The 12,131-nt window shown below is 36.8% G+C and overlaps 1 protein-coding gene across 1 annotated transcript in view; it reads left to right on the forward strand.

Moving 5' to 3' along the window:
• The window catches only part of USH2A (usherin), a 367,116-nt gene that overhangs the window by 71,124 nt on the left and 283,861 nt on the right, over positions 1-12,131 (forward strand). Inside the window, exons 13-15 of the mRNA XM_030499989.1 lie at positions 72-255; positions 5,432-5,595; positions 10,377-10,535. Of these exons, the coding sequence (XP_030355849.1) occupies positions 72-255; positions 5,432-5,595; positions 10,377-10,535 (507 nt within the window). The remainder of the gene's footprint in view (positions 1-71; positions 256-5,431; positions 5,596-10,376; positions 10,536-12,131) is intronic.

Raw genomic sequence — 12,131 nt, forward strand, 5'->3', positions numbered from 1 at the left:
ACAAGTTAATAATAATCTTACTGCATTCACTTTTTGTATAATTTCTATTCTCAAAACCCCTTTCTTTCCAGGTTTTTATTCTTCTGCATCCAGTGTCACTGGCTGTCTGCCATGCCTGTGCCACACAGCTGGTTCAGTGAATCAGGTCTGTGATAAACTAACTGGCCAATGTATTTGCCAAGATGCTTCCGTAACAGGACAGACATGTGAGCGTTGCAAAGAACTGTATTTTGGATTTGACTCTGTCACAGGGAGGTGAGTGTTTCTTTGTCATAGGTACATATAACCTCCTCGGTACCGTTTTCTCATAGCTATTTGTAAAGTTTAGTGACAATGAGAAGATGTGCGCCAGTTACATTAATCCTTCTCTGAATTCATGTGTGCACTCTGGTTTACATGTGGTACGTTACACAACCCTCTGTACTCCCAGGAGGTAAAGGAAGTAGAAGTTTTGCCACAGCTTTAAGTAGAAATAACATGAAAGCTGTATAATGCTAATGCTATCTAATATTACAGTTATTTGGTATTTGTTTCTCTACAATTCCCCTGTATCTTCAATAAGATGTGATGGTTTCTGAGGTGTTACTCATTGACTATTAAAATGCAGGTAATGTGCCATTCTTATAACCAGTGAATGCTTTTGAAGATCTCAGATATTTTATTGGGGGGAAAAAGAGGTAAAAATAAAAATACAGATATCCCTGTCTTCCCAAATTTTGTTTAGCAGCAGCAGTAGAAATACAGCACCTTTCCTCTTAAAAATCTGGTTTTCTGAAGCAGTGTTTTCTTTTTCAGCATTTAGTTATGTGCCACAGGCTAAATTGTTTATCTAATGTAGCCTAGGGGCCTCTAGGTACACTGAAATTATATGGATATATTCCCTGGAATGTAAGGGGAAAACATATCTATAGGTAGTGCATTTTTATTCCAACTATTGCTCTATCTTTCTTTTCCAGGATCATCTTTCTTGCTTAATCCACACAATCTCAATTTCCTTTCAAACATTGTCCAGAAAGATTGTGCAGGTGTAATGCCAACCATATTTTAACACAGACTGATTGTGTTAAATTGTTATATTTAGTATTTTTGCCTTTAAAACCACAACCGAACAAAAAAACCACAGGCAGAAGCAAAATCTGTACATGTACAACATTCCCCTCCCTGTGCTCATTTCCCTCAGCTAGTGTGGGGCAGACGTGCTTTTAGGCAGCGATTGTCAGTGTTGTCTCGCATATATTTGAGATTATTCTGCAGGTTTTTCACTTTAACTTTTATGTTACTGTCACTCATTTGGAGATCTTTTACAATTATTTTTTACTGTTGCGGGTCACAGAGGCATCTGCTAATGGCCGCAAAGTAATCTGTAGGAATAAGGACTTCCTATTTTCACTTCCTGTCATTTCTAATGGTGAAGAATAAAATGTGTGTAATATTAAAGCTCCCTTTTAAATATATTTTCCTTATTATTAATGATCACTTTTTTTAGTTACTTGAAAGAGAGGTTTTTTGGGGTTTTTTTCTTAGGAGATGATGGAGAGGTTTGTGTCTATGTTAAGCAATAGCTTTCCTGAACTACATATTGGCCTTCAATTACCTGCATTTTGAGCTGTCTTCTGAAATTCAAAATGTGGAAATAACTAGAATTGCCTGGATCCAGATCTGGTTGTAAAGATAGAAAATTTTTGCAGTTCTGGAACTTGAATCAGAGTTGGCTTTAATGCTTTAATACTACTTAATCCTCATGACAGTATTGAAGACTTGCTCTGGTAGTACATTAACATGATTAACTTGTGTTGCATATGCTTGGCTTCCTTTTGGTTATCATCTTCTTGGGCAGTGTACCTCTGTTCCTTGGCCAGAAACGCTTATCCACTGAAAATGATAATCTAAGTCTTTATTTGTTAATCTATTTTAATCCATTTATTTAACTGTTAATATCTTCTTAAAAGAGTAAAATGCCTTTTCCTTCTGCATAAAGTTACAAAGTCATTTAAACCATCCTTGCTCTAAGTGTCTTTAACGGATGCTGTGGTTACAGAATGAAAAGGATATGAGCTATCTGTAGTGGCAAAGGCGTATCTGCCTTAGCACAATAGCAGAAAAGAAACGAAAGTTGTGATACACAGAAAATGAGGCTTTAAAATTCTCCCACTTTAAGGAATGTAGATGTGAGCTGATTTATTTTGTGATATTTTTGAGATAACACAGGAACTCCACGTTTTTTAATGCATTTCAGCTTATGAAGCAGGAAAATTTCTTTGGCACTTAAAGAATTAGAAATACTGGGGTCTTGCAGAAGTGTGAACAGATCCGTAATGGTTGTGGGCATTGGTACGCATTTGAAATGCTTTACCTCTGTATTGTTTACTATAATGAACTGGTCGATGAACATCACAAATTGTTTATCTATATATATGTATCTTGACAGATTACTGTTTATGAAATCCATTTAGCAAGTGAGGTTTTCCCATAAGGATGAAAAATGAAGATTTTAAACAGATTGCTGGAGAGGCTCTAACTGCACCTAGAGAGTCAATGTAATAAAGGTTTCTCTATATTAATATTACAAAACCCATTTATCCTCACAAAATCAATATTGCAATTCATCTTGGCCTGACATTTCTCTTTCCATGTTTTAAAAGTCTGTTTTCCTTGGTTATATATAATTCCGTTTTAATAAAACTCAAATGTATTTGACTCAGAATCTTGAAGAAGCAGCATTTAGCAATAATGCTGAAAATATTTTTTACATGATTAAAAGTTTCAAAGAATTAGTTATTACTTTTTTTTTAAGATCCTTAATTGGCTGAATCCTTAATCCTGACTGCAAAGCATGAACTGTGCATAGCAACAAAGCTGGTTCTGGTGTTCTGCAGTTTAAGAAAATGATGCATGTGGTTACACAAACATAATGTGTAATCCTGTGGAGCAGAATATGACAACATGTATGCTGCTGTGCACAGGATCTGGAGCCCAGTTCAGTGTAGGTGGAGGTAAGGACCCTACGCTTGCCCTAAAATTAAATGCAACAAGCAGAAAGCAGCAGCCCCACCCTGCCAGGCACTGAAAGCTATTACTGTGGCTGTACGTGTATGTGAGTTTGATTGTCTCATGTGTGAATGATAATGAAAACTGGAATACTCAGGGGACCCTTATTCCAAAGAAGTCCAGTAATATACAGGAGCAGTAAGAGCAGCTTGTCTTTTACTGTTTATCTATCGAGACGCTTTTGTTAACTACCCCCCCAATGTACTAAATTATCATCACACAATGAAATTATGAAATAATGAAGTGGTCTCTTACTGAGCAAATAATTCTGTCTTCGTTTTTTTCTGTAACTAAACTGTTTCTTTTTTGGTCACGACATTTAAATAGTCTAAATAAAACCTCTATTTGAAGGGGGATTTGAATGCACTGTCTACAGATGAAAAGACTTAATACAGTTTGAAAAAATTGCCCTTTTCTCTTGACTGTAAAAGAGAGCAAACTACAGTATAGTGGTTTCCAAGAGAGAATGTATTTTATTTATTCCCAAAAGGATATTAGTCCATAAAACAAATTTGCAGCTTATTTTGCAGCTTTAGCTTTTACCAGCCTTTTTAAGGGTGTTGAATGATTCCCCAGGAGATCACACAGCACGAGCTGCTGTGGAGTAAAGGAACTCTAATACAGAGAGCTCTGTGATGGGCAGAAAATGTATGTGAAAGTTTTCTTAAACCTGTTTAAAAATCTGTCACATTTAGTGTCTATTTCAGTGATTATTGACCTGAATTTTAGTGTCCTAATGTGAAAACAGTTTCAACCCTCCCTTGCCTTAAAAAGCCATTAACCATAACTGAACTCACTTTTATCTCTGCCTTCATATAGATAAGAGACTAAGGTGATAGTGATGACTGTGGAAAATGGCAAAGTAACTTGTGTAAAGGCAGCACCACTTAGTTCCCTAGATCTGGTGAAACTGGACAAGGAAAGATCAGACAAATATAAATCAAAAAGTCTTGTCCAAGTCTTCGGGTTAGCAGAGCGAAGGGAACATGGCATGACTATCTCTCTCCCTCTTGTGCTTCTTCAAGGTCTTTTTGCTGCTTCAGCGTCTTGGGACCTAGCATCTGGAGTAAGTTAAGATTCCCTCAAGGCTGATGATGCTTATGCCTGAGTATTGGACTTTTCCAACTCAGGGCAAGGGGAGTGAAGTATAGATTTCCTAGTATGTTTTAGCTGCACCGTACAGTCCCACATTTTCCCCAGTCCATGTTATTTCAAAACTCCTTTGGTGTGCAGCAATTGAAGTATAGTGCAATTAGAATCAAAAGTGCAAAGTTTTATTTGCCATTGTTGACTTTCTGTTATGACAAATAATAGCAGTCTGTATTGCAATAGGTAGCATAACAGTGTTTGCAGTCACGAAAAAATTGCTTTGCTTAACTTCTGAGATGCTCTGAGCCTTTGAATATTTGAATAATCTGATATTAGGATCCCTGCTATAAATTAATGTCAGTGGGAAAATAGTATATCAAATGAAAAACAAGGTGATCACGAGAGAAGTTGATTGCGAGAGGTTTCACATGCGAAAACCAAAGCATAAATTAATCCTGAGAGTACATGACTGATGCCAGAGAGATTTACAGAATGAAGATGTGGCATTTGTGTGATACCAATGCTTTTAAAGTTGTTGTTCTTCTAAATTAAAAAATAATTCGATGTACACATTTAATCAAATATTCTTTTCAGTTATTTTCAGTTTTGCCCATCAGGCTGCAAAGAAAATGTGCTTTCTGTTAAAAAATTCAGATTTTTGCTATTTCATTTCCTTTCACTGTTTGAATCTGAGGGGTTTTTCCACCCAATTTCTGTCTACATTCATTCTCCTTTCTTCAGAGCATGTTATTTAGTTCAACTTCAAGTTGCCTTTGTGGATAAGAAATTATTAACTGATTTCTTTTTCAACAAAAGCCTAGTTTCCTGTAAGCTAGAAGTTTTCATATTTTGTGCAGAAACCTATAAAACTGTATCAGTGTACTCTAGTATGTAGAGTACAAATGTATCGGTGAACTCTAGACCTCTGCAGGAAAGGTTGTGTGAGTAACTGTGTCAGGGCTGAGTGCATAATGTGCTTATTGCCAAATGTTATTATCCAGTTTCTATACAGATAAATATATGCATAAAAGCTCTTTAATTCTAAGCAGTTTTAATCTAATTTAGAATATTATTCTGGCATTGAGACATTAACGTTTCTTTTTATAATGGGCAGCTTTTTGGTAAGTTACTGTTTTTTCACCAGACTAATGGGTTTTCTCCTGTGTCTCAAGCTCCTGAACTGTTTATGATTCTTTAATTGCATTACCCAAGGATCCCTTAAACTCAACCCTACTGTGCTTAACTGAAGTGTTAATGTGTTTTGATCACTTCCTCTCTTTGTTTTTGTTTGTAGATGTCAGCACTGTAATTGTCATCCTGCAGGAGCCATTAGTGGGACTTGTCATCTTGTTACTGGACAGTGTTTTTGTAAACAATTTGTAACTGGCTTGAAATGTGACAACTGTGTTCCTGATGCTAGTAATTTGGATGTCCACAACCTATTTGGCTGCAGTAAAAGTAAGTGGATGTTAGGTCTTAAAAGCATGTCTTTCAAATTAGTGTTTTGTTTTTATTGATTTAGTGAGTTTTAAATTAGGTCAGAGGTACTAAAAGTGGGTTTGACTCCTCCCACCCCCCATGCCTGGTCTCTGAAGTTTGGGTGATTTTCGTCGTGAGTATCTTGGGAGTGTTTTCTAGAGAGATGCACAGAATGCTTCGTGTCATACACACATCTTACACTTGCAGTCCTACCCAGTGAGAAATAACGGCCTGTAGTTCCCTTGCACTTCCCACTATGTTCTTTGTAGTGACCAATGCAGAGTTCACCTTTTAGTCACACAAATGCAATAGTATTTGTACAATTTACAGCTTAGCCACCTTTCCTGCCATTGACAGGAGGCAGGAGATCTGCTTTCAGAAGGTCTGAAGAACAGAAGGTCTGTTGAAGACCTGCTCCTCGTGATTAATTCAGAATCTGCTCCTCAGTGCAATGTAGCCTCTCTCATCTGCAGGCTGCTTTTTCAGTTGCTTTGGGAAAATATGCAATATAGTTTAAGCGAGTGTGATAAATCTTCATGTGTGAGGTGGGCCTAATGCTACGCTGGGGGTCAGATCAGGAATTGCAAAGAAACACATTGCAATGGAACATCTGCATTTCTGCCCATGCAGTGAGTCTGGATCTGAAGAGATAGCACAATTTCAGCCTTTGTGTCATAATTAGAATTAAATGTTCAGATTTACTCAGCAGCACAAAGCTGGCAGGGATTTTAAAGAAGGAGAGGAAAAATATATGTAATAAGAAAATAAAATTATCAAGTTGTCTTCAGGTCAATGTTCAGAAACAGGCATTGAGGGCACCATACCATGCAATGTGAATGAGGTGTTCTTCAGATGCTAACTAGTTATTTCTGTCAGCAGGCCTAATTCATAATGGCCACACCGATCCTACTGTGAGACTTAGGTAGCCATGTGTAATACAACAACAAGGTTAGACATTCCCAAATAATCTCTGGAGTATGTTTCTGGATCCTCCTTCAACAAATTATTTCTTTGTGTATTCCGCATAGGTATTTATATGATATTCATCATTGTGATATGTGTACACTATTGATTTGCAAGCATGTACATACACAAAGAGTTTGTTTACAAGGACAGACAGCTTCAATCTGGAATCGAACCCCTTTGATTCCAGTTTGTATTTCACTGTAAATCAGTTTAAATTTCAAATAATATGCGTTGTGGAATGCACAGTGCTATAAATGGGATAGAAGGAAGAGACTGATTTGTTTCCAAAGATATTTATCTTTTAAGTGTTTACATACAGTTAGTTTTTTTTCTCCCCATACTCTTCTGTAGAAGGCATAGTATCTATTCATCCTGCAGATAGTTGATTGGCTTGTTGTTTCTTAAAAAAATGTAGGATGTTTCAACTGAATGTATAATAATAATAATACATGGCGCTTTTATGATGCTGTTCATCTTCAAAGTGCTTTGCAAACATAAACCAACCTACTTGTTTATGTTGGGATATACATTGGATAAAGGTCAATGGCAATTCAACTATAAAATTGATTAATAATAATATGACACAGATAAATAATACCATAGATTTTAGTTAGAAAAAAATGCATCAGGCAGTATTTGAAATGACAAGCGGAGTCCTCTTCTGGACATAAATGATATAGCAATTGCAGTCCTTTGGTTATTCATACCAAAATATTTTAACTTGTTGCACAGATATGCATCTTTGCCTGGCTTGATAGTTATGATTATTGTCATTGCAGAATAGTATTTTGTTGACCTAGACCATTACTCATTATAAGTCTTTGCAGAGGGAAGAAAACATAAGTTGCTGTCACTGTTTAACTAACATTCTTTAAGGAAAAGATCTATTTTCAGTTTTTCTGCCCAACAATATCTTAGATGTTCCATAAAAAGAATATGAAATACAATACTTCGCTTACACATCCACAATGCAAACCAGCAGACACATAGAAGTAATTTGCAGTAGTATGAGACTGAGAATGGTGAATGAAGGTTATGCTGATAAATTTCTATGATTGCTCAGGTCTTGTGAGCATGAATTACATGGAAAGAAACTTTCCAAAATGCCGAAAGGATTTAGGAGAACTTATCTCTTATGGATTCTTTACTCCTGCAGATACTTAAGCATGCATTCACTTCCTAACTCAGCTGAACAAAACCCCTCTAGATTGGCAGCAAAGCAACCTTTGCTTTCTAGTGGGAGATCATGACTGTGTTCTGTTGAATGCAATGAATTCTAGAAATATATTCTGCTATGTCTGGACTGAGAGACTGCAGTAGAAGCAGGGCTTTTCATTATCTTACTCTAAAAAAGCTTCAACTCACTTTTTAGGTTTGTATTAAAACCCCATATGTTTAAAAAGCCACTGATGTAGCCTAAGTCTCCACATCCATCACTTGTGTGGCTTGAGGTCCTCATGTCGTTTTCTGTCTGCAACTTCACTCTTTGCTTCTTGTCTCCTGTTAGCTTGGCCAAACAGATTTTGATAATTTGCTTTTGGTGAATAGTGTGTATTAAGCAAATATCCATGTAATGAAGATGATGTAGTTTATAAACAGAAGGAAAGAAAATGAATGAAACCCACATGTTTCTAATGTTGATATTTTCCCATATGTAAGGAAGAAAATGTAAGGAGGAAATGCTTATATATGCATGACTGTAAGGATGCTTATGTATGTATGAATGTAAGGAAGAAAAGCTTATTGGGTAGTTCTGGATCCAGCTCCTGGTAGCTTACTTTATATGCTGATTTCTGCACTGCCCTGTTCTCATTCTTGGACCAAAATGTTTTCCTCTGAATCCACACTATAGAATCATAGAATCATTTAGGTTGGAAAAGATCTATAAGACCATCGAGTCCAACCAAAAAACAGTATGTTTGTGTGCACATCTGTGTGTATGTGTATATCTGTGCATGTAAAGTTTAATTACTGAGTAATAGCCATTATCTTAGAATGGACCATGATCGTACAGTTGGATTACAAAAGATACGTAGGAAGGGCTTTGCTCTTTCTGAAAACGTGAGACTTTTGGCTTGTGAACTTGAGGTTTGTTTTTCTCTTCATTGATACCAGAGCAATTAAGTATCACATTTTCCAAAGTTAATGGAGGTGATAGCAAAGTAGTATTTTGGTAAATAAGAATCTCAGGCTGGTTTCTTAAAATGTTAGCTACCTCACTCTCATTGATTTAAATTTCATTGGAAACAAATGGGAGTGAATTGTCTAAATAACCTTCCAAATTTGCCTCTTTGTTTTTTGTCAGTTGATTAAGCAGGCTTATTGTAACACTTCAGTAAAATTTGAAGTTAGTTGGACTTTCCATTTCTATTCTATTAGAGGAAGTTATGCCTGGTCTATGAGAAAATGGAATGAATCCTCTAAAAAAAAAAGTTATATGTTTATATTTGAAATATAGACTTCAATAATGTGACCAGATAGACATGTTCCCATTTTATAGAGGTCTTGAAATACTTTAAAAAGAGAAAAAGTGTTTGGAAAACTGTGTTGTACTTGCTTTAATGGGAGGGGAGGAGGGATTAAGTTTATCTGTCATTCGTTTAAATGTGTAAATTTGATGTTGTTGTGGTTCAAGCCCAGCTGTCATCTAAGTGTACAACGCAGCTGCTTGCTCACTCTCCCCTCCCTGAGTAGGATTGGGTGGACAATCAAGGTAAAACCCCATGGGTTGAGTTAAAAAAGCTTAATTGAAATAAAGTAAAATGTAACAATAACAATATAAAAATAATAATAGTAGGAAATAGAGAAAGGAATAACCACACACTCCACCTCGCAAAAAAACCCCAGTGAAAAAAACCCAAACCAACAGACCTGGTAATTTATTATACAGTGAGGCCTCTTCAACACGTTACCTCCTCCTCTGGTGACATTCCAAAGTCTTTGCCTTCTGGCCAGTCCATGATCACTTCCAAGATTCCTAGATGACTGGGATTTCCAATTGGAGCCCATTGTGTGTTTAATGCATCCCACTTACTCCAGGTAGCATCAGTTGCATGATGTGTAGAGGAGATTCTCCCTTTGAACATCCAGTCCAGCATGGGCAACCGGGGTGCCAGGAGGAGCTGCGCTTCAGTGCTAATCACTTCTGAAGCAGCTCAAACCTCTTCCTAGGCTGCCACTATCTCTTTTTCAGTGAGAATGTAGGTGGCCCTGGACCCTCTGTATTTGTGACTCCAAAAGCCAAGGGGTCAATCTAGAATCTCCTCTAGAGCTTTCTGCCAGAGGCTCCAGGTAGGACCATTCTCCCCAGCTGCGGCTTAGAGCACATTTTTCACATCTTGCCTGCTCTGGACGGGTCCCGGGGATACTGCATGAACTATCTCATTTAATTTGTTCAAATTTGTGCCCTTCCTCCCTGGCAGAGCAGGAGAGACTGAAAAGTCCTTGACTTAGGGTAACCACTATTTAGCAACAACTAAAACATTGGTGCATTACCAGCATTATTCTCTAAAGCCAAAACGCAGCACTGCACCAGCTACTAGGAAGAAAACTATCCCAGTTGCGACCAAGACAGATATACTTGGATAAACAGCTGTGTTGGAAAGCATTGGGATGGATCAGTTTACTCTATTAATGTCTTGCCTGGGTGACTCGTGTCACTCATATATGTTTACTTGTCATTTTTTTGTTTGAAGGAAACATAGGAATTTCTTTGCATTTTTATTTAAATTTGTCTGATTATTGATTACCTTCATTTTTACATCCTCCTTTTTTTGGTGTGGGTTTTTTTTTAGCTCCATTCCAGCAACCTCCTCCTACAGGAGAAGTTCTCAATTCCTCTGTCATCAGTCTTTTGTGGAGTTCCCCTGACTCTCCAAATTCTAATAGGCTTACTTACCAGCTGTATAGGGATGAGGCTGAAATTTATACAACTGAAGACTACCACCCTTACAGTAAGTATTTATAATAAGACATCAAAGAATTTGTGGGTTTATGTGTACATAGCTATGTATATGTACAATTTTTCTGAAAGATTTCTCTCATTATTATTCTGTGGTTTTGAATACATAGTTCTTTTTTCCCTCAGTGAGTTACTGTTCTGTGTTATTAATTTTCCTTGAAAGAAATGAACACCCCAGTCTAAAAGCTGGCAAACTGAGTGACCCAAAATGGCTTATAATTTTTTACTTTTCAATCTGAAAGACTTTAAAATTGGCTCACCAGAAGCATTCTCTCCAAAATTCTCCAAAATCTAAAAGAAGCATAAAGTCCCAGATAAAGAATTAGAGTGAATGGAAAAGACCATAATATGCTTAAACTCCTTTTTTTTTTTTTTTTCATCCTCACGGTTTTAAACTGTTAACAGATTAGGAAAGTGCCTCTAAGTTTTAGCACCTTCTGTTAAGTGGAGCTCCTGATTTGCCTCCAGCAGCACCACTTCCGTCATGTTGAGGCTTGCAAAGGGATCCTCAGAGGGCAGTCCTCAAGGATTCAACACTCTGTCCTAGCTGGAAAGGCCATTTTGTGCTACTATTGATCCTCTTATCAAAGTGTTTTGTTTTGGGTTTGCTGTTTTTTGATTTGGGGTTGTGGTTTTTTTTCTTTTCCCTTTTTTAAGGCTATACATGTGGTTTCATGGTACTAAGGTTTGATTTCTGTTCTAGCAGCTTCTTTAGTTTGTTGCATTTTCATCTCAATGCAGCCTTAGTATTTTACAGAAGTTGAGTCTTTCTAATTATTGGCATTAACCCTGGAGGGAAAACAAAAAGACCTTTATTCAGTGGAAACACAGATCCTTGGAATGCACCTAACATTTTTACGTTCTGGTGCATCCTGCTGTGTTACAGTTGATTACTCAGTGCCTTACGCTGTGAATTTGGACGCTGCAGTGTATACCATGAGGAAAGGTATGTGACCCCATGTAAGCATGGAATTAAGTGAGAGGAGAGAAATAAACATTAAAAAAAAGTTTAGAGGGGTGATAGAAAACATTCCAATTCCACAATTTGGTTTAAAAGCTTAACTTTAGTAAAAATAGGAATTAACTTTAAAAGAAAAGCTGTTTATACTTTGTTGTCGTAAATTTGTGCTTAGTAATGTACTTGAAACTGAGTGCATGGTTGAGGATGTTATTTCATAACTGTACTTAAGTACTTTATAGAGAGTGAAAATTTCTGATCGTATTTAGCTGGCCAACAAGACATTAACATGTTTCTATTTAACAAAACATTCTGTTGTGCAAACATAGATTTTGTTTCCAAAGATGTTTCTGACACTTCCTGGCAATCCCCCTACTTAATGATGTGAAGTCATCTGCTGGCATTTGAATATCAAGAATAGGTTGCTTATGTTGTAAGAACTTTCAATAACATTTTTTTTCTTGGTATAGTGTGGAATTTGGAAGGCTTATAATTCAGTACTGACTGAACCTTCTCATGTTCATGGTGCTGGTTACTTTTCTGGCAGATGATGTCAGCATTCTGGGTGATCTGCCTCTTCTGATGTCTGTATTTGAAAAGTAATGTGCTTGCTGTCAACATTAGACCTTG

Source organism: Strigops habroptila, chromosome 10, assembly GCF_004027225.2.
Source record: "Strigops habroptila isolate Jane chromosome 10, bStrHab1.2.pri, whole genome shotgun sequence".
Lineage (NCBI taxonomy): Eukaryota > Metazoa > Chordata > Aves > Psittaciformes > Psittacidae > Strigops > Strigops habroptila.